Below are 24,017 nucleotides of genomic sequence, written 5' to 3'. Positions count from 1 at the left end.
AAATAAGAAAGATATAAGAGAAGGAAGACACAAAAAAAAGAAGAAAAAAAATGAAACAATTGGAATAAAGCATCAGTTAACAATGAGCCAGGAACGTATCATCAATATTGAGCAAGGTAATTTTTTTAGAGTGCTTTTCTAAGCATTATCTTAGTCGGTTTGTTGTTAACTGTCTGAGTAATGTTATTGAAAAAAAAAAATGCCTATTACGGTCGGAAAAAATCTCTTTGGATTTGTTCTGAAAGAAGTTATGAAAAGTTGATTGGAAGATGCACTGCATGATTGGAAGATTGGAAGATGATTAAATTTATGTAGTTCAGATACTAGTGAAACAGGTAAAGTAGCAAGTTTTAAGTTCCCGTTGGATACAACGTTTTATTTGTAAACCCCGCTTAAAACAATAACAAACAACAACAACAGCTTACAAATGCGCTTGAACGAGCTGAGAGAGACGCAGCTATCCTTCCTAGTCATTTAAGTCTTTTACTGCAGAAAGTGATATCCAGACATTTGTTGTTTGTTCACCCATCCACATCTCAATCTGCCTAAAAGCCATTAAAAGCGCTCAGAAACTATCATAGTAATTTTCTTTTTTTTATCTTGTTGTAATAAATTACTTAATTGATTAATGAAATAATCAATTAATCGATTAATCAATTGTTATGTTTTTAACTTTTAACAGATTGCGGTTCTGTTGTTAACAACATACTGAGGAGTCCCGGATATCCAAACTATTATCCAAACAACAAGGACTGCTTTTATCGGGTTCCCATTCCAAACAAAAAAGGGCTGAATATCAAATTTAACTATTTCTATTTGGAGAGCGATTCATATTGCAGGTATGCACGGAAATCAGTTCCTTTCCTAAAGAATATTTGGTATAACTTCATATTCTAAATAACTATTTAAGCCTTAGACTAACAATATTTCAAAATGTCTTTAAGGGTTCTTACAAGTTTTGAGGCCGAAACTTTCATATGCCCTTTCATTTGTTTCCCCAATAACAAGTAACTTTGTTATACAAGCAATTTCTGATAGGCTTGGCAACCGAAATGTTAGAATTTTACATATTAAGTGAATTTTCGTTTCTTTTCCTTTTAGTAATCTTTTGTAGATTTCAACTGAAATTTTGGCTTAACTGGGTGTCATTCTCTGGCAGTAACAAACCAAATAAAGGTGGATCGTAAGTGGAGCCTACACAAATATGTCAAACGATAATACGTCATCAAAGACTCGTGACCCCTTTATTTATTTATTTATTTATTTATTTATTTATTTATTTACACCTAAGGGAAAGAGTTTGTAGGGGGGGGGGGGGGGGGGCTAGGGGATGGGGGTCCTTAACACTCCTTCTTTTTCCAAAGGTTTAATATTGTTATCTAAGAAGAGCGAATTTCTTTTCCTCAAACATAGATATATTATCTATTTTTTTATAGTTACGACTATCTAAGGATTACCAATGATGCAAGCCAGACCATCGGTACGTACTGTGGTTGGCGAACTGGACAAATCGTCCGTGTAACAGGGAGCTATGCTGAGTTCTCTTTTCATTCAGATGGGAGTTCTCAATACTTTGGATACGAACTATTTTTCTCTTATTTCACTATCCGTAAGTACACTGAGTTTACATTCTTTTTTTTTTTCTGAAAATTTTAATATAAGAATATTAATCTGAGTTAGCGATATATACGATTCATTTCCTTACAAAGAACTTATTTGTTAATTTTAAAAAGCTAAATATCAACTGATACTGTTATTTGGGTGTAAGGCTTGCTAGCTCTAGCTTTTTGCGTGTACATTTTGGAAAAGATCGCCAAAATACAAATGTTATTTAACTTTACGAGAGGTTCCATCCCTGAACTTCGAACCCCCTCATTCTTCCGCTCCCCACTCAATCCCCAGTAGACATGTAAACATGAAAAGTGCAGCAGTTTTGACCAGCTTACGAACAATGTCAATTTGATCGAAAAGCAATCAATTTGGCAGCCACATTGATTGTACTAAATAAAACGCACCGTTAATATCCTTCCATAAAAAGGGGACAATTTCGACTGGAGGAAACTTTTGAAAGGATTTTTTTTTTTGCGTGTGTGTTTGTGTGTGTTCTTTGCGTAGTTCGAATTCTTCTATGTTCTCAATATATTACTTTTATAAGAATCCAAACATTGTAAGCAGTCCCCTTTAAACCTTGCATAGATTCGAGCGAACAGGCAAGCTGCGCTGTCTCGGAAATACAACGTTTTTCTATTCCTGCAAAGGAAAGGGACGACTCGTACTCCACGTGCTTTTTGGTTTTCTTTCTTCTTACAGTAGATAGATGCCCTGGTAAATCATTTTCCATTTAAAGTCATAAATAAAAGCTACATTGACGACATTTCCACTTCTCCTTTCAGCTCTGGCATCATGTAACTTTGATTCTGGATTGTGTCCTGGCTGGCGTCAGTCTCACTTAGATGTCTTTGACTGGACGCGGCTTTCAGGCCCAACTCTATCTTCTAGAACTGGCCCCTCCTCAGGCGCGACTGGATCAGGTATTTTCTCCTCATTCAACTGGATACAACTCCTCTACCTTTTAGATAAAACTACAGATAAACAGCAGTTAGACATATGGGGGCACCCCTAAGCTCTTAGTAGGGCTCACACGGTTGGCTGAGGAGCAAAACGATCCACCGTAGCCCTGAAACAGCAGGGCTGTTTTATACACAGGTCTATCGTAATTAGAGGTTATAAAGAATATGGTGCAATATGGAAAACCTTCAAACAATGTACTCTTTTGCAAGTTATGTTGTTTTCTATTACTGGTCAGAATGTGATTTGGTCTGGCAGTAAGTGTTCTATTCAATATGTATACCATTATAAATTATCTTTGAATTAGACACTAGTCAGTAATACTATGGAATCATGACTAATTATAGTAATTGACTGACCGCATAGATTTCACGTTACGAAGTTCCCTACAAGTAAAGTTAAACCCAAACAGACTGCATTTGATATTGCTGATTCTAACAATATGTTTAAGTCAGATATGAACTTCGCAAATGACATAGCCGGGCCAGAATGTCACAGGCTTCCAAATAATTCCTATGGGGCACTTGTAAGTTTCAATGAAAAGTCAACAACAACAAAAATCAAAACGCATCACAAATTACCATGTGGAAAACTGAGATTATTCTGTGGGATTATCCTCTTAAAGAGTAAAAAAGGCTTGACTTTAAAGGGACACAGTCACCTTTGTGACCGCGCTGACCTGGACGCTAGTTTTTGTCAATTTTGAAAAGCGTCCACCTCAACCCAAAAACAAAAGTACGCGTCGGCATCTAAAAATCCGCTTCAATCTTCCCAGCGTTTTATTGGATTTTCAATCTTTTACTGGAAACCTGTTTCTGAGTATGCTTTTGCTCATCCTATGATATTATTTTATCATATTTGGTTAAAAACAGTATGGATCGCGTCTCCAACGGAACGTGAAAAGAAGAGGTGGGAAACGTGAAGGCGCCGGGCGGAAGAAATCGCCTGCGTTGACTAAAATAACGAGCGAAATCAATGAAAAACATTGGAGGACAAATCACCATTATATATGTGGAAAATTACATTTTCTCAACCTGGCGAAAGGTTCGTGCGGTGGGAATCTTCGTAAACGATTCGAGCTACGCGTCATGGCTGTTTGGTTTGGAGCTCAGACGAAGACAAGCTTCGGTACACAGTCGATTATCTCCTCGACAAGGAAAACCTCCAGTAGAATCTTGTTTTCTACGGGTCGAGCAAGCGTTCTTGCAACGACATGGGTTTGGTTCCTAAATTTAGATAACAGAGAAGTGGTAGAAACGAAATTATAAAAGCAAAATATATAATTGAAAGCAGAAATAAAGCTTACCGGTAGTTTCGCTACAAAGTCGTTTCGCTACACTGCATCTCAGTCGATTCGCTACGTTTTAAAATTGACATATTCTTTAATATTTGAACTCAATTTACTTCTCATGCAAACACTGTGAAACGTAGAAACAGCTAAAATAATTTTTCACACGACCAGATACCGAAATAAACGATGAAATGATTCTTCGACTTCAGAGGCATTCGTTGACGTTTGACTTTCCCTGGAAAAGTCCATCAGTAAATTCTCCATGGTATCAAGAAAATGAGTGTTTTAAAATGGCATTAAGTCTATAATCACTATAATAATTTTGACTGGCAAATACTTCGACTCGACAAAGTTTGGTTACATTTTTCAAAGGATGCGCTTGTCAGCGCGAGACTTGTGATGAAGTGTGATATGCAAATCAGCAATCTCGTTCCCAGAGGCTGCGTTCCTTTTGGTCAGCACCAAGGAAGCAAGATCTCTGGGCTAATCAATGTCAAAATCCAGCAAATCGAAATCTGATTGGCTAATACTTTTTATCGAAAGTGTCTTCGGAGGTATCAAACAAGAAATGAAATAGAGACTGTCAAAGATATCGATGCAAAAACCGCCATAGAATCGAAATGCAACTAAATTTTCACACGCTTTTTTGCAGTGAGTAAACACGAAAAAGATAAGTCAAATCACATGACTAAACGGAAAAGGCGCGAAAACCTCTGCTATATGTTGCAGCGTTTGACAAAGCTGAATGACAGTTGACACTTGCGACGGTCGAGTTAACGATGGACCTGACAATTTTCGGAAAAACTCCTCTAATTATCGATTATGAAAAGTGGTTCATAGTCAATGATGGCCGTTTAAAATCGTTCTTAACATTGTCTAAAGCGGATAAGAGTAAAACAACCTTTCTCGTGCTGTTGATTGAAGGAACTGAAAGAAGCAAACTTGTAATCCATTCGCACCGCGTAGTCTGCAAGTTGATCTGACTGGAACAGAATTTATTGAAGATTACTTTGTTGAACAGGAACAGATATTCTGTCAGCAGCCCAGCAGAAACATAATTGAACTTCAACAAGGAAAACCAACGGCCTTTGTTACCGCTGCGTTAAGAGCGGAGTATTCAAGAATGCGTGGCCCAAAAAGTGGTTCAGAAAGCGGACGGACAGAAAGACAAAAATATTAGCGCTTGCCGGAATAGCGATCGTTGTCACTCTATTCACAACAGTTCATTTGTGAGCTTTGTAAGTTTGCAGCTCAGTAGGACTGATAAGCCACGTCGAGTGCAGGTAAATTTTTTTTTTTTTTCAGGATGAGTTTCTTTGGCTTACACTGAGTGTGTGAATTGAAAAAAAAAAATGGCGATCTTTAAGTTGCTGGTTATTTCGGTTGAACGTTTACAGAGTTGTGTCTTGTTATTAAATGTACTTCTACTATTTTATTGTATTTATTCTGGGATCATGGTATCCGGGTAAGCCAGAACTGATCTTGTGAAACCTATCGTTTGTAAATTTGACGGCAGAAAAATTAAGCTTAAATTTGTAAACAATTGTTGGTATTTGTCGTCGACGGCAATCAGGTTAGAAACGGTATCTTGCTGAAGTTTCTCGAATGTTGTTTGAAAATCGTTACCCTGTTTTAGTTAATTCGGGTTGAAGCTTATATAACCTCCGACCAGCCTCTATTTTCGTTTCGCTATTAGCTTTACCATGGTGTCATGAAAAAACTTGGCTATCTCATACTGCGTAGACTGCGTATATTCACCCCCATTTTAAAGTTTTAAAAACTACATTTACAGGCGAAAACAAGCTTACTTTAATTCCAAATGAGTATAGTACAACAAATGGTTTCTAATCGGTATAGCCTATGTATGTGTTTTTGCCTCTGCCTATAAAAAATGTTTGGTTTTTTAAAACGATTGAAATTGTGCAAAATGAATTTGTCGCGGTTGAGAGAGGCATATCGCCGACAAACCCAGATTTTACGCAGATTTTACGCAGCCTTTGTTTTGGTTGTTTTGTTTTCGAAGTCTCACATAAATGACAATCACTTGCAAACGGGAGGGATGGAGGTTGTCACCTTTTTCACTCGTTTTCTTGGCCTTTGATGCTCTTCACCAGAGGCTGTCTTCCTCTCGGTCAGCAATATCTCCCTTTGAACCGGAAGCAGGATCCTTGCTTCCGGTTTCTGATTAGCCCAGAGCTCGTCAATCTCGTACCCAGAGTCCTTAGGCTTTTTGGTCAGCGGGGCGGCGCCAGGAGAGACTCTGGGATAATGGAAAATATTATACCTGTCAAGTTTTTCTGAGTCAAACGCGTGAGATTTTTGTCTCGTCATGACCGGGATTTCCGAAAACGTACGAGCCACTTCCGAATATTTCCGACGATTTTCCGAAGCCTTCCAAACGTTGCCGAAAATTTCCGACGATATGTTGACGACCTTTGAACACTTACGATTCAAGGGGATTGTAGACATTTGAAAGCTTTTGCGATTGTTATAAGGAGCAAATAAATAATACATAACAAATCTGAAATGAAATGAAGATTTTTTAGAGCAACTGGTCCGGATTTGTGAGTCAGGCGTGAGATATTGTCCTTGATGCGTGAGATCGATGTCTCTAGTCCCCAGGCGTGAGACTCACGCATAATGCGTGAGAGTTGGCAGGTATAAAATATCATTTTTTTGATTGGTCGTCTGCATAACAATGGAAGACCGACAGGAAGTCCGTTGGTCATTTGCGGAAGTTAACCAAACCGGAAACCCCCCAACCAACTTTCCTTGTTTTGGAGGGAGATTTGAAATGTCGAACTCGGAGTTTTGTAATTTTTATGTGTGTGTCACGGCTATTTTATTTTATTATTTTTTTTTTCACACCAAAAATTAGAAACACTCCAATTCAAAGACGGGTTTTGAATTATGTCAGAGAAACAATTTCTAGCCGGCTAAACATCAGCCGTTTTATCGTAGGAAGTTTGCCACTACTGTCATACGACGGTAAATCACGGCAAAATGCAAACAGCTTAAACTGATTACTGTCGCTGTTGTGAAAAATTGTTTTCGGAAAATATCATTATATCAGTCAGTTTGGGAGAAAAAGCGGTAGGAGAACGAATTGGTGAAGCCGTTCGCAAGTATGGAAACATTAAACGTAACAGAGAGGACATTGTCGTCAACGTTCTGAATAATTCGAACATGTAATTTACTGTTATCATGGAAAAATAGAGAAGTTCTTGACAGCTATAAACCTTGTTGTGGATAAAAATTTGGAGATGACTGATCTGTTGTAGAGTGGAGTCCATCTCAGGTTGCCGTTTCGATTAATTCCCTTTCGGTTTTGCCACAAGGGAAACGCTGAAGACATCTCCACGATGATCAAACGCCGCACACGAGAGCAAAAGTTTCACTTTTTTCAGTCACGGCCCATGGCCAGTTTACCAAAGAAAAAGATTCAGAAAAAAAATTCCCCCTTTTAGGCGGAGGTAATGGTGTGTTGAACATTTTTCTTAATTTTTGAGAGATTATGTTTTGAGAAATTTTGTCAGATTTTTTTTCTCGCTGTTCCATATTCCATGCAAAATAAGAGCAATTAATTATTTGTCCTAAAAAGTGTATAAGGCCGTGGTTTTAATTTACCTTCAGATGAAAGTTTAATCTCAAATGTAATAGTACATACAGATTTGAAGTTTACTTTTACAGTATAGGGGCAGTTGAGAATAAAGACTTGTTGCCTGTTACTTACAACCATCTTCTCTGTAAGAAAGTCGACACACCGTGACAGTGAAGAGCGACCCAACTTGACCAGTCAAGAAAACAGGTGTAGATAATACTGAAGCCTAAAGCTGGACTTCGAAATGCAGAAGTACCTTAAAATCTTGTTTTTTTTCCCACACGTACACAGACAAATATACAAAAGTTATTACATAATATATTGCTTGGAGTTTTTTTTATAACTAAACAAATAAGGTACACTGAGTTTATAATAAAGATGGCAAAAATTTGAAGGTAATGATAGTTTAATTGTACTCTGTTAATGTACTGTACATTAATATGTAAGTAAAAACAATCTAACCTTTTTAAAATATTATTTTTCCCTTCATCTGACAAAACATGCAAATACTCCATTGAAGAAGTGTGAGACAGGGAAACTGTGGGTTCCCTTGTAGACAAGTGTGCAATCATGCCTAAAGTACCATTTGTTGAAAAAAAAAAAAAAGATGAGCGGTGGGGTGACTTTCTGTGCTATATGTTATGAGGACGACCACCAAGTCTTCCCTTGAAGGGTTCAATTGGGACGCTATTATATTGAGGAGATATAAGAGAAGGCCCCTGCTCGATTTCATTCTACTGTAAGTGTATTCATTGTACATAAACATGGAAGCCAAGTACCCCAAGTTCGTGTGGCATTTGACCTGCAGATAATGCTTGCACAGCCTTGTGCAGAAAGTGACCACTTTCATCATAATTATATTCTTATCAAACACTCCACTTGTAATTGGCAAATTTACTGACATAATTGTTTTGGCAGTGGATGGATTTTACTGAATAATTTGGTGAAAACAACCCCGTCTATAATTTCTTCATGTAATATTCATTCATGTAATTATAATTGCTAATAAATATTAGCAAGAAATTTGTGGTAGCCAGCAGGTTTAAGCATAAAAATTATACTTCTCAGTGAATCCTACCGTTTATTGTTATTTTGCACTGATAATCAAACAAAAAAAAAACTTTCAGACACTACAATACTAGCTTGCAAAAAAAAACTGCATTCAATATTTATTAAAGAATGACAAGTCTATAAAATATATATGTTGAACATTCCAAGGATTCCAATGGGTCCTTTACTCTCTTTCCCTTCCCTGTTAAGGGGTAACTTATAAAATTATGTGTAACCATTATCTCATTAAGTATGTAGAATTTTTAAGTATAATTTGTTAACAAAACTGTTAATTATAGAGTGATTATAGATGAAACATGAAGTTTTACAGGCAATGCTTGTTAGACCCCCCCCCCCCCCCCAAAAAAAAAAAAAAATTACTATTCAATCTATCTTATGGGTTAAAGAACCATCACTAGCCTTATTGTTTATTCTGCTAACCAGCTAAAAAGAAATTTGAAACATCTTTTTAGATATAGTTTTGTAACTAATGGTATGACAAATTTATATGATTTTGAATTATTATCCTGAATGTGTATTTCTATTGTTCTAGAGCTTTGATCAATGCAGCTGATTAGGCTTGGTCCAAACATAATTTATTTATGCAATATGCTGGATGACTTAGATTGTGACCTAATAGACAATCAGAGCCCAGGAAGGGCTTTAAATAAGAGTCACGTTTGACAATTTTCTGTTTTAGTTCTTAGCTAACATTATTGTCAAGGGATCACAAATTCCCACAAGCGCTGGATAATTTACACAGTTCAGCAAAGGTCTCAAAACACTGTGCCAATCATTTAGGATATTGGGGAGTTTGGCAATAGTATTCATCTGTCGTCAAATCAAGAGCTGCAAGATCAGAGAAGAGATTATATTATATCAGCAGAGTGTTGGTTGAGTATAATACTTCCCTTGCCTGAAGTCAATTAAACGTGTGATACCAAATCACATCGCCATCCAGTACTCAAACGAAATGGCAAATCCTTCAGAAATTATCAATTTACCAGTAATGTGCCCTAATCAATCAGAATACTTTAGGTAATGTGTGTCAGTATCTGAGCTATCTGACTCAGCTCTTAGTTAAAGTGTGCACTCCACAACCAGATGAAGTCAGGCCCCACCAAAATTATTTCAATTTATAATATAAACACAATTTCCCCAATCTTTTGACCCCTTCCCCGTGCTTCCTACACTGCACCCAAAATTACAAGAGAACTCACATGAGATAGTTTTAAATTATTTTACCTTGATTACATGTATACAAGAACAGACTAAGGAGATTATACACACGGTATAGAAATTTACTGACTAAATGAAATATTATAGTCAGGTTATCAACAGTCTCTCAACAATCACATTATAACCAATTTACTGATGAGAGGTGGCATGATTACCACTCTCCATACAGTTCTCAGTAAAGCAGAATAGTTAACAAATTAAACCTCAACACAACTCACTATCCTTATTTTTAAAGCCTGTTGGCACAATTATCCAATCTCTGTTATACTACTTCATTTTATTTCTAGATACATTATTAGTATACCTGGGAGCAACTCTACAGCACTAAAAGCATGCAAGATGTGAGCACTCTCTATCAGTTTCGCCAAAAGCTAGGCAAAAGGAATGTTTATTCAGAAAGAAAAACTTCAAAGCTGCTCCTGAATTCATGACATCTATTAAATATGCTGATGTTGAAATTGTACTAGCTTGCACTTGAGCACATATGACATTCTTAAATTCACTTTAAGAATAGCGTGCACACAATTCAGTCTAATAAAATTAACAATTTTTGGGACAAAAAAAATTAATTTACAACAGTAAATATTACTAATATTAAGAGGTGATTTAAATTATTGTCAAATGGTAACATGTATGTCTTCATTGAATCCCATTTGGACGTAAACTGTTAAGGGAAGGGGAGGTATACAGTCAGCTGCTCAGTTCTGTGAGAGGAGAAGTGATGGTTCCTTTTTATTTGTAAGTATAAACAGTAATAAAGAAATATGTTACTTGTCTGTTGTAGCAACGTCTCGAATCAAGTCCACCTTTCGCTCGCTCTTACATGAAAAAAAATCCAGTTGCTTTTATCCACTCTTACGGGAAAAAAATCCAGTTCCTTTTGATCGCGTGTAAGAATCAATTTTGGCTTTCTCGAACACTTTCAAGGCCCGATAAAACCTTCAGGCCCAACAACAATAACACGGCTGCCATTTTGGGGCATTTGACTTCCGTTTTAATCTTAAGCATGCGCACTAAGACCGGAATCCCACGTTTTCAGCTAAGAAATGGTATCTAATGCGCATGTGCACCAGGTGACTGTGTGCCCTTTAAACAAGAAAAAAAAAATCATCTCTTGGCCTTATAGCAAAAAAGACCGTGAGAAATGAATATTGTTACGTGGCTTTGTTTTCAACCTAGAATTATAACATAGCGGGGGAGCATCCTAATCTAATTCCTATTGCCTACATCATGCTACATTTCTCAACATACGCACGGCCGTGCGACCATCCGAAGACATGTGCGAGTCAGATGGGGAAACATGCACGCGCTTTGTTATAACAAACTTTTTACAGAGAGACAACACCATAAAAAAGTATATTTATAACAGCTCGTCGAAGTTTAATGAAACGTTAAGACTCAACCGTTATGAGAAACCACTTTCACCTTTTTTTTTGTTCAGAGAATTTTGCAATTAATCAGGAACAAAACCTGTTTTCTAGGAATCATTTACTTTATTTCCACTGTTATAGAAGAATTGGTTCATGCTTTTAGCTGTGCGTATATCGAGTAATGATGCATTTGGGAAGTTTGGAGAGCACTCAAGAGGCTAGAGTTGCTCTCGGCTCCGCATCGAGCAACTCTTACACTTCTCTCGTGCTCTCCAAACTGCCCGCGTGCATCCATAACTCGATATACGCAAGCTAAGCATGAACCAATTCTTAAATATTGCACGAGGGGGCATAAAGGATAAAATGGAAACTGTAATTTCTCCTTTTTTTTTGTCTGGGAAAATGCGATTTGACGCACTAAAATACAATTTGGTTATTAAATTTAGGTGCCTAGAACGGATCTAGGACTAAATTTTGAGCTGGTAAATGGAATTTAAAACTCCCTTTAACAAATTTAGGACTCTCTTACATTGGAGCTAAAATTTATCTGACATTTATATTTATATTTTTAAGGTTAGCTTTGTTTCTTTGTATTTTTGGATAGGGTATTACATGTACATCGAAACATCACCTAGATCATACGGAGATAACGCAAAATTGGAGTTCTCAGTTCCAAGCTATGAAGTTGGGAAGTTGTCCTGTTTGAGATTTTATTATCACATGTATGGAGCAACAATAAACACTCTCAACGTCTATAACGGAAACAGCATAGTTTTTACGAAATCAGGACAACAAGGATATCAATGGTTAAAGGCTAAACTTGCATTTACTTTGCAGAATAACGTAAGTTGAGCTTCTCAATTCAGTGGTGTTATTTTTCAACAATTGCTATTTCAATACGAAACGTTTTCCTGACATTATTTAGAAAGGTAAACAAACAAGCAGGGATAGAGTATTTGAAGTTTGTAATACTTACTCTAGAATGATGTGTACCAAAACAAGAACAGTACGAACCAGAAGGAGGCAGAGTTGCTCATTCTCAAACCTATTATTCTTCAATCTAGGAAAGAAGTTAAAAGGAGATTAATCGTTATTTTTTACTTAGCCTTTAATCTACAAATTATAGTACAAAGAATAAATATTTAATTATTATTGAATGAACAACCCTCTTTAATTGCAGTGGTTCCGAATTTACATTTTACAGCCCATGGGTTTAATTTGAATGGACCATTTTCTCGTTTGTTGTTTGGTTATTTCATTTTTAGCAGATTTTTAACGTCTGTTAGTCATTTTCTGAAAATGAACGGGTCAATCTATCACTTAGATTACTTTCGAGGGAATTAGTGGTTCATCCTACACTGGCGATATTGCCATTGACGATGTGACATTAACCAACGGAACTTGCCAAGGTAAGTGTAATTCTTCAGATTTGACTACGGAAATAATCTTCTGAGCAGACACTTTTTTTTTAAAAGGACGCCTAATGAGATTAGATTTGAACAAACATTTAAGAATAAAAATTAGCGAAAAGAGGTTTGCGCAGCATTATTATCTCGCCATGACATCATTTTCAAATGACAAAAAATAAGTTCAAACAGTCTAATGTATGCGGATTCCATCTGCACAAAACTATTCGTTCAGACAAATGTAAATGCTTAATCGGCCCTCGCACATCTCACAGCATACATTAGAATGTTTAAACTTTATTTTTGTCACTTTAAAATGATGTCATGGCGACATCGAAACGATGTGCAAAACTCTTACCGCTATATTATTTCTCAAAGTTTATTCCTACTGACTACAAAGGTACGCTTTTCATCATAAGGTAGATATAACGGTTACAAACTAAAATATGAAACGAGTCTAGTCACATCAAACGAACAGTAACTTATCGCAAACGAAAGTTTAGCACAATTACTTGATGACACTTTAATTTGTTTTTTTAGATTGCAAGGAAGTTTCAAACCTACCCTTTAGAAGATTGTACATCAGTTACAGTGATCAGTTTGACCCGCATTGCAGCTGGATTATTAGAAATACTGGACTGGCTCAGCCTGTTGCTGTTATTTGGATTCACGGAACATATTTTGGAGATCGTAGCCTGAGGTACCTGTATCCTTGTTTCATTTTAGTGAAGCAAACTGACATTGACTTATAAGGATTGAATTAAATGACCCTTTATTCGTTAGTAAACAATTAATAGGAACGAGGACATCAACCTGCTGTAAAGATATTGTGTGGAAGAAAGCTAATATTTTTAAGGATCCTCTAAAGTACGCTTAAGTTTTTTGAAGTGTATAATGAATAGGCCCACCTAGTCAGTAAATAAATGCCCTCCTCTGATCGTCGAAGACATTTTTATGGTCAAAACCCGCCGTTTCGTTAACTACGAGTTTTGTTTTCTCATTGCAAACATTTTAGCTTGGTTAGAATCCTTTTCTAGGCCTTACAAGATGTAACATCGTAAGCAGCTGGAAGGCAAATCTTTTTAAGTAAAGGCCATACTTTTCACCTATTTTTCTTTTCAGTTTTTCTTTAAATAAAAATGATATTCAAAGAGTTAAAATAGATCATGTGGTGTATAATTCTGAGCAAAATTCAAAACAACCAAGTCCCAAAGATTACCACTTAACTTAATGGCAGATTCAACATCAACACGTACCAATTGTTCTTTTTTTAACTTGTAATTGTGCGCATGCGCAATAGACGAGTTATAGCGATGGTTCAGTTTCACTTAGTTAGTTGGTTGGTTGTTTCATTTGTTAACTTTCGGACATGTGCAGTGAATGAGTTTTAAATTCAACAAGTGGAAGAAACACGCGATTTTTTTTTCGTTCACTGCGCATCAGAATTACCTTATTCAATGTGTAGAGAATAACTAGACAATGATTTTAGTGTAAGAATGGAAATTTTTTTGTTGAATCTGAGCAAAGTCATAAGTTTTTTTTTCAGTTTGTCAGAAAGTCCGAAGTCTTAAACTCAATTAAAAAAAAACACGAGAAAATATTTTTCTCGATGCATCAGAATAATTGTTTTCAGTCTGTAGAGAATAATTTGACAATCATTTTAGTGCAAGAATGAAAAGTTTCCGTTGCATCTAAGCAAAGTTATAGGGTTTTTTCCGTTTTCGGTGTCTTAAATTCAATAAGAGAAGTGTCGGCTGAACTTTGAATTAAAAACAAAAACACGTGAAAAATTTTTAATTGGAGCATCACAATAACCTTATTCAATGAGTCGGGAATAAGATACAATCATTTTTTATAGTACAAAAATGGTTATTTCTCGTTACATAATCGGGCAAATATATAATTTATTTTAACTTTCAAGGAAGTGTCCGTAGCTGTCTCGAGCTCAATTTAAATTACTGATGTGTCATCTGCATTCACGAGTTGGCTCACTGTAGCCTTTTATTTCTTTTTTGCAGTGAGTATGTCAAAGTATTTAACGGAAATGGAACACAGGTCTTCGTTCGACAGGGTTGTGGTTCAAATTGCATCGTTGGCACACTTCTGGAGATACCATTTGGAGAATCGAGAAACGTCACGATACAGGTGTCACTTGTATCCGCAAGTAGCTACGTAAAACTTGATTATGGAACCTTGAATAAAAGCTTGAATTCAGGTAAGCAGTGTAAATTGAACCTTTTTCCATTACTTCAGTCTTTATGAACATTTACTGTTATGTAATTAACGATTCCAATGGCTGTATTTTATTAATATGCCTTTCACTTTTGTGGTCTTATACAATATGGCATGGTATGTTTTTACTTATATTAACCCTATTAATACCTTCTTTTTTTTTTTGTTGCTGTTTTTTTTTAAATCTTCATTTGCGTTCCGCAATGAGAAGGGACAAATATGAGTTTCTGATTACCACCTCACCATTGCAAACGGTGGCCTTGGATCCGCTATTTTGGATTTCTGTATTTTACCAAAATTTTATTAAACCACATAAATCAACGAAAAAATTGATCTCCACTTGGTAAACTAAAATTACTGTAAGAAAAATATCTTTTCTTCGTTTTTAAGAAAAAATATTCCATTTTCTGAAAAAATTGCCTTGTCAGACATTGGTTACCATGGAAACTTCAATTCAATAAACACTAACCACATCAAATTGATTCCAGATAAATTTGTTACAGAAGGCAGAATCCACTACCACCCAACCCCGTCTATGCAAATAAAACAGAAATGTGTATAGAAAACAAATGCATTGAATTTTGTAACCTAATGATGACGTTTGTGGATGCTTTGGGAGAAACAGACTAGTAGAAAAAAGGAATTATCCCTTTTTCATCCTGAAAGGAAAGATTAAATATCACAAGAAACAATTCGCGTGAGAATAAGCAGTCACCGTTATTTATGTAATCAAGCAAGGAACGAAAGTGAGTAATGAGTGCAAAGAAAAGAGTTAGAAATGGCCTCGCCCTCCCTCTGCCGTTAACTGGATAGTAAATAAGCCCAAAAAAAAATCACTTTTAGCACATATTAATGTATTTTGCACAGATGTGGATTAGCTTTTTGCAACTTTTAATGCAGCAGTCCTTTATGGATAATTGCGAGATTTGATTTACCCACTGATAATTGAATTGTAATAATTTTTAGCTTCCCATCTGCCTGGCTGGAATGTGACAGTTGTGAACAGAACTTCGACCAGTTTTACATTAGGCTGGAGAGACCTGGCGAATCAGCTGAGTGGAGGAGTGCGCTTTTACATAGCCATTGTTATCAAAGCAAACGGCAATTTAACAAGCAGAAAACTGTCGGATCCAAATGCTACATCCACTGTGATGATGGGGCTAAGTACTTATACTGAATACAACATCAGTGTTCTAGCCATAAGTACTGATGGGAGGCCCTTTAAAAGTGAAAATATCTTGGCAATGACCGACGAAGGAGGTGAGAAAAATGAAAAATGGAGGCCCAAATATAAATTCGCCAGCTAGTAAAACAATTTCGCTCAACGTTTGGTTGTGGAAAATTTAAGAAGTATGCATTGGATGTCATTGTACACAGGTGAGATCAATAAAACGGGCATCTATAATTTAACGAAACACAGTCTTCTATAATTGACAGAACATCATGGTCTGTCGAACTTCTGTTGTCACACTGATTTTCCATTGAAAAGATTAAACGAGCGAGTTGAACCTTACCCTATTTTTGTTAAGTAAAGAAGACTGGTGGCGCTTTGGGACCCTCTTCTGGCTTGATCCACCAATTAACGGTATTCTCTTGAAGAAAATAACCAACATATTTGCCCTTAAATTTTTAGTTCCAAGTAGAGCACCCTACCTTTCACGAGTGATAAGCGTGGCGTTTTCTTCCGACCTCATGGTGTATTGGTATCCTATTTCCCCGAACTACGTCAATGGCAGGCTTCTGGGGTACAGCATCTATTATCGGTACAGACAAAGTTACTATAGCTGGTCATCTCACGAGAGTGTCAACATCAGTTCTCATAATGCTACGTATCTGAAATTGACAAATTTGAAACCGGGACAACAATATCGTGTCTCAGTAGCAGCCTTCACGTCCAAAGGAGTAGGGCCACGTTCTTACGAATATTACGCAACGACAGGTGAGGATTCTGGTAAAAATAAAGTATGATTACACTGCCTTTAGGATGAGGTAATCGCAATACTAGTCCATCGGAAACGCCGTGGAAACGAATGTTTGCCAAGTGCGGTGTTCTACCCGTCATTTTATTTATATCGCTGTTTTGCCCCGAGTTTATAGAACTTATGCATAAATGACGGACGGTTTATTATTGTTTCTATATATGTTAACTAGCCCTCTAAGCAACAAAAGTTGTTTTCCTATATACGAACGTAGTGTGTAATGAGTACTAGTGATCTTTTGAAACTTGCAGAAACATAATTGAAGAAGACTTAACACTTAGTTAGGTTTCCACGTAGTTCGTTGATACTCATTATACTCCTGGGAGAATTGTATTGTTCATAACGCAGTGACCCCAGTTAGGCCTCGAACCCGGACCTTTTTATTCTTGTACAACGCACTGAACATTTGGCAACCGCGGTCACCGTATGGAATACTACTTAAGATGAACTATCTCTTTTGTCCAATTAGAATTGAGTAGTTTGTTGAGTACGCTAGCAAGAAAAGAATATCCCCCAGCTTTTCTTATTTGTTATTATAAACGTTTTCTCCGCTCTCTTCTTCCTATAGGATGTTCAACCACTCTCAATATGACCTTTGGTGAGATAGATTTCAACGTTTTAAGTTCCTATTACGTTCGCTGTTACTGGAAAATACAAAACGCCGGTGTCAACCAGGCCGTAGCTTTGATTTCAGTGAAGGAATTAAACCTTCAATATTGCAGGTAAATAAACTCAACCATTTAATTTAGATAGGTAGAACAAAAATGTATGAGGAGGGGAAAGAGGTCTTTGTTTACATGTATGTGGGAACTTCTTGTAGAAGAAATTGTAGCTCTTAAACATAACGTCATCATTTGTTACTAATAATTATCACAATATTATTCCCACATTTGTGATAAAAATTAAACTTATCCATCAGACGATAACTTCATCCATTTCCAGTTCAATCTCGTCCGCAGACCCCAATTTTCCTTTGGTCAGCACCTTGGTGTTAAGAGAAAGTCCGCGTTAGATTCGACTGGTCAATCTGGGCCAATCGTTCGATTTCCGTCAAATTTTCAGCAACAAACAAAGTTGATATAACATAAAAGAAAACACATTTCTTTTGATTCTAAACTTAACAAGACCCGAAATTTTAACGGGAATGTTCAACCCCCCCCCCCCCCCCCCTCTCCCAACCCCCAAAAATCGACCTTTCACCGAGTCGAAATTAACCCGTTTTCGGATGTTTGCCGCCGAAAGAATATTAATCCGATAAACCTTACATTTATACCACAAACACATACGCTATACTATTTTACAAATATGGTATATAGAACTCATATTATTAAAAACTTTTAAAAGGAGGGCATCTCAAACATACCGGTGTTAACGATTCGTGCACGGAGGGTGTCAAGTGCTGCAACATTTCTCAAAATTCTGACTTACTCTGGAAGACTCGTGTATTTTTCCAAAGAGTACGAGGATAGTGTCCTTAAACTACGGAATAATATTTAGTGGCTCTCTATACTGCGAAAAGATACGGCCGCAACAATTTTGGGCAAATCTCTTATTTTCCGACACGTGTTGTGTGACAGCGATGGCATCCCAACGCAACAAATCTCGACTTTTTTCGGTCTTGACCGCAACTTCAAGTAAACAAACACGTTTTAAAAAGGTAAACAATTAAAAACATACCTTAAAAGTTAAAAGTTCCACTGTTTTGCCTCCAAGATTTCATGTTTCACCGATTAACTGTCAGCAAATTTGATTGCCGCGTCACGGATACCGATCATGCTAGCTAAAAACCTGAACATCTCTACAGAGTTCCGTGAGATTAGTTCTGTTATTCAATCGGGCACTCTGCCGACGAAACAATCATCAGTTGCACAATTTATATCGAGGAAAGACTTTTGGAAGTTGTCGTCCATCTTTGTTTTGAAATAACAACCGCTGACCGCAACAACACTTCCGGTGTGATCGAACCGGAAACAAAACATCGTCTACAGTAAGAAGTCGTGCACTAAGTTCAATTTCTAGAGTTTTGTTGTTATTAACTTACTGTTAATTACTTAATTATTTCTAGCTTATTTTCTACTTCATATGCGTACATGTTTATGCCGGACAACTTATTATTTAACCCTTTTACGTTATCTAACATGTATTGTACTAAAATAATAACAAAAACGGTAGAAAAAAAAATATCGCAAAACTGAGAAATATATAGAAATGAGACTTCAGAAAGGTCTCAATAGCAACTGCGATTTTACGAAACTTGCAATAAATGAGACGTCAGAATGGCCTCAGCGAGAACTGCGAATTCTAATGCAAAAAAAGAAGAAAATGCAGGAAACTGCGAAAATTGGCAATTTTCAGTTGAAAATCGTAAACGTTGTAGCTACAATTTCGTCCTGGACCGGCATACCGCTACAAGAGGCTAGGCTAGCAGATTTTTTCTTTATCTTGTTTGTATCCAGGAGGTTTTATTTGAGCTAGACTTTTCAGCGGCTCTCCTGTTTGCTAGCTCCGAGAACGACAGGTAGCTGCATGGAAAGCAATCATGCATTAAAGACTGAGTGTACCTAAATATTATTCAGTCTCTTAGCTAGATGATTTTATAAAAAAAACACCAGCATTTTTTAACAAAGATAGCCAAGTGCTGAACCAAATCCTTCTTTCTGTCCTTTGCTGTAAATGGGACTTCATAGTTCTTTAGAATATTCTTTAGCATTGAAACATTAAACCTTCCTGTACTCCTGTGACGTCATCACCGACGTCACACTCCACTCCACCATCAAATAAATATTGAATAAAAATAAGTGAAAAATATGCCTTGACCTGCCGCCTGGTCTTCTTGTGACTTTACCGCCTGGGTGTCCTGTGCCCATGTAACGTCGCCACTGACGTCACACTTTACTTGTCCGTACAATATATATTAAACAAGTATGCTTTGGTCTGCCACTTAGGCTTCATGTGACTCCATGTGACTCCATAAACAGCAGGCCTTGGCCTGCCGGCAAAGAACTGACGACGACCACGACACGACCATTCACCATGAAATCCGGGTATTGCATGAAGTGGCGCGTCACGCTCGCGTGACGGGCCACTTAAAAATGCCTCCGTTCCTGGCATTGTAGTCTTGAAAATATCTTTTAATAAATACTCACTTCCTAGCTATTAAAATATGAAAGAAAACAAATGTTGCAGGTACCTCCAGGGGCCCAGCATTGGTCGGATTCGTTGGCACATTTGTGCGGCGTGGGAAAATATCTATATGGTGTCGAAGATAGGACATTGGATATCGCTGCCATGGCTTCTTGTTTGGCACTTCTAGTGAAAAAAACATTCTACCATGAATATAATGGTGATATCAAAGGAAATGTCTTTAGAGGCAGTCATTGCTCATAACGACCGAACAACACAGTACATGCGGAATGTAAACTACGCGTATTGTACACGTGCTCTTGACTATAAAAAAAAAAAAAAAAAGATACCATGCATTATTATTTGAGTTTTATCATTTTAGCTTTTATCATCTTCAATCCAAATAGGGATATGGGACGATGCTGTGGACACCGTGTATATATAGGGAAGATAGAAATATACCCACCATAATCAGTCAACAATAAAGGTAAAAAGTAAGAATGATCCCAGAAAGTTAATTTATTTCAAGTCATTTATATTACCTCCAGTCTGAACTTTCATCACAATCACTGTTTGGCTAGTCTTCTTGGTCATGCAACCACGTCGCTACTTCAAGTTTCTCCTTATGCTTTTTTCGGCATGCCGTACAAAACGCTAAACCAGCGACAGGAAAAAAGTAATTATTATTTTTTTAAATAGCAACTGAGTCGAAAGGCAAAACGTCGGTACTTAAAAATAGAATAAAAACATTTTAACAACTCACGCGAACCCACTCTTGCTGTTTCACCATAGAGAGTATAAATCTCTCTTAATGTTTTTAAATTTATCACTTTGTTGCCGTCAACTCGTTTGATCTTCCCAGTATGTTCAGGATACTGGTAAGTTCGTGGAGGCTGCCAGCACCTGTCAAGATTATTTCTGTGCGTGGTACATATTTTTTTTTTTTTTTTTTTTAATGCAAATCTTTATTGGAAATAACAAGATTACAATTTGTAGTTTTACATTTCAGAAATACACACAGTTACACAACACTGGACACATGCACAAAAAACGTACACACAAACACAAGTTGTAACAGGCATGTTAAATATAGACTAAGTAGACTAAGTAAATAATGAATATTAAAGAGGTTGAATTATGAAAGGCCTTCAATGCGAAGTTTGAAGGCAATACGTTGCTTAAACTCATCAAAGTTGATTTGTTTTTTGTTCAGAAAAAAAAAAAAAAAAAGTGCGTGGTACATATGTTCATCTCCTTGACCTTACTGTCTCCGAGGTCAAATAACCAGGCACGAGCCAATACAACTTCAACTTCGGTCATCTTCTCGCGTGACAAATGGCAACTTCGCAGGTGATTAGAAATATCACTGCAACATTCGCGAAGGAACATTGTGTCATGGTCACCTCTATTAGGACCACACTTGGTGTTCAACACAACGGAAAACGAGCAAATTTCGGTTTTCGACATTGTTCTCTTCGCGAATCACATGATCTTCGATCAGTCACTATATTGTTCTGATTAGTCATACACAAGAAGAGATTGTTGTACAGTATATGTTTGATAGAGACACGTCTGTTACAACTATACTCAATAAAACGCATCTCTTTTTTACACAATAACAACAAACAGTCATAACACAAACCCAGGTTGATTTTATGCTGTTTATTTTTTTTTTAATTAAGGAGAAAATTGGCCCATGTTCAATTGTTCCTCATTTCCTGTTCGCAGACGTAAGTGTTTTTGCGGTCAGCGGTTATATCTAAACAAGATGGACGACAACTTTCAAAAGCCTTTCTGCAACGTCCAAAAATCTTTCTCTGCAATTAATGATTGTTTGGTCGGCAGGGTGCCCGGTTGAATAACAGAACTAATTTCACGGAACTCTGTAGAGATGTTCAGGTTTTTAGCTAGCATGATCGTCGCCTGCAAGCAATCTAAAGAACACGGATCCCGTGTCACGGTATCCCTGACGCGGCTATCAAATTTGCTGACAGTTAATCGGTGAAACATGAAGTCTTGGAAGCAAAACAGTGGAACTTTTAAGGTATGTTTTTAATCTGTTACCCTTTTAAAGCGTATTTCTCTACTTTAAGTTGCGGTCAAGACAGAAAAAGTCGAAATTTGTTGCGTTGGGATGCCATCGCTGTCACACAACACGTGTCGGAAAATAAGAGATTTGCCCAAAATTGTTGCGGCCGTATCTTTTCGCAGTATAGAGAGCCACAAAATATTATTCCGTAGTTTAAGGACACTATCCTAGTACTCTTTGAAAAAATACACGAGACTTTCTGAGTAGTCAGAACTTTGAGAAATGTTGGTTTTTGTTGCAGCATTTGACACGCTCCGTGCACGAATCGTTAACACCGGTATGTTTGAGATGCCCTCCTTTTAAAATTTCTCAATAATATGACTTCTATATACCATATTTGTAAACTAGTATAGAGCTGTGTTCGTGGTATAAATGTAAGGTTTTTCGGATAAATATTCTTTCCTATGTCACTGTATGATATTATAAAGAAAAGTACAGGGAGATGTAAAGAATCGACCATAAGAGGATACAGAAAAAATCTGAGCCCCAGATGAGATTCGAACCCACGACCCTCCGTGTTCTAGATCGGATGCTCTAACCTCTGAGCTACTGAGGACTCGTTGGCGAGCAAGGGTCATTTTTGTGGGTTGGACTTACGAACCGCATCACGCGGTCACGGAGTCCATCACAAGCAACACATTAAGGCTTAACTGCATCACGCAGTCACATTAATCGCAAGAAATGTCTCGCCCTTGAGCCTCCAACCAACCAACCTATGTCACTGCATGATATTATAAAGGAAAATACAGGGAGATGTAAAGAATCGACCATAAGAGGACACAGAAAAAATCTGAGCCCTAGATGGGATTCGAACCCACGACCCTCCGTGTTCTAGATTGGATGCTCTAACCTCTGAGCTACTGAGGACTCGTTGGACCGCGTGATGCAGTTCGTAAGTCCAACCCACAAAAATGACCCCTGCTCGCCAACGAGTCCTTAGTAGCTCAGAGGTTAGAGCATCCGATCTAGAACACGGAGGGTCGTGGGTTCGAATCCCATCTGGGGCTCAGATTATTTCTGTCTCCTCTTAGGGTCGATTCTTTACATCTCCCTGTACTTTTCTTTAAAATATTCTTTCGGCGGCAAACATCCGAAAACGGGTCAATTTCGACTCGCTGAAAGGTCGATTTTTTGGAATTCGGGAGGGTTGAACATTCGCCTCAAAATTTCGGGTCTTGTTAAGTTTAGAATCAAAAGAAATGAGCTTTCATTAATGTTATATCAACTTTGTCTGTTGCTGAAAATTTGAAGGAAATCTCTTAAGAACTTGGGATACTGTAACACTATATGCGAACATGTCTGAACCACGGATTACTTCAAGGTGTTACATGCCGAATTTAAGTTAATCAATTTCAGCTTTGCAGTCATATCGGGTGCTGTTACGGTTTTCAATGTGCCCGTCCTCTGTGATGTACGTAGCTGGGGTGATCGCGCGCCAGCTTCAACATTGCAGAATTACTACATGTTTTCATTGTATTTTATTTTATTTTTTTTTTATAGCGAATTTGTGAACATAACGAATGGAAATGGCACTGATGTTCTTTATCACCAAGGCTGCGTCCCATTTGCGACAGAAAATTTACTGGATGTTCAGTTTGGACGTTCTAAAAATATCTACATTCAAACGTTCTTGAGAAGTTCACAGAGCAGTGTTAAAGTTAAGTTCGGCATATTAAAGGAAGGCATTTCTTCAGGTAAGTAGCTCTGACAGCAAAACGGCGGTAACCTGAGTCCGCCATCGTGAATTTCCCTTAAACATCAGATAACCGCTAAAATGCATCATCATCATCATCATCATCATTATTATCATCATCGTTATCACCATTTAATTATTTATACCACGCAGTTTCTACAAAAATTATTCAACTGTTCCTTGCAATAGCAACCTACTAACTGAACTTAAAATCGAATTGTAGTCAGAGAAGACACTAATAGATTAGAACAATTACTCTTTAAAAATACTAATTTAAAAAAGCCCTTTCAAATAAGAAAGATCTTTAGGTTGCTTTAAAGGACATCAGAGCTATTCACACAAATAAAACTACTACCGCTAGTGCCGTTAAGACTTC

General features: G+C 37.1%; 1 protein-coding gene across 3 annotated transcripts in view; it reads left to right on the top strand.

Annotated features, from left to right (window-relative positions):
* LOC146489125 (uncharacterized) overlaps nucleotides 1-24,017 on the top strand; it is a 119,347-nt gene that overhangs the window by 24,300 nt on the left and 71,030 nt on the right. For all 3 annotated transcript variants that reach the window (XM_085105818.1, XM_085105810.1, XM_085105801.1), the window contains exons 5-15: nucleotides 683-839; nucleotides 1,437-1,609; nucleotides 2,394-2,531; nucleotides 11,724-11,962; nucleotides 12,444-12,528; nucleotides 13,066-13,225; nucleotides 14,544-14,740; nucleotides 15,724-16,017; nucleotides 16,391-16,696; nucleotides 17,305-17,458; nucleotides 23,449-23,642. In XM_085105818.1, coding sequence (XP_084961944.1) covers nucleotides 683-839; nucleotides 1,437-1,609; nucleotides 2,394-2,531; nucleotides 11,724-11,962; nucleotides 12,444-12,528; nucleotides 13,066-13,225; nucleotides 14,544-14,740; nucleotides 15,724-16,017; nucleotides 16,391-16,696; nucleotides 17,305-17,458; nucleotides 23,449-23,642 — 2,097 coding nt within the window. The remainder of the gene's footprint in view (nucleotides 1-682; nucleotides 840-1,436; nucleotides 1,610-2,393; nucleotides 2,532-11,723; nucleotides 11,963-12,443; nucleotides 12,529-13,065; nucleotides 13,226-14,543; nucleotides 14,741-15,723; nucleotides 16,018-16,390; nucleotides 16,697-17,304; nucleotides 17,459-23,448; nucleotides 23,643-24,017) is intronic.

The sequence above is a fragment of the Pavona decussata genome, unplaced genomic scaffold (assembly GCF_977016875.1).
Source record: "Pavona decussata unplaced genomic scaffold, jaPavDecu1.1 SCAFFOLD_6, whole genome shotgun sequence".
Taxonomy (NCBI): domain Eukaryota; kingdom Metazoa; phylum Cnidaria; class Anthozoa; order Scleractinia; family Agariciidae; genus Pavona; species Pavona decussata.
The sequence above is the reverse complement of the archived record's forward strand: the minus strand, read 5'-3'. Positions and strand labels throughout refer to the sequence as shown.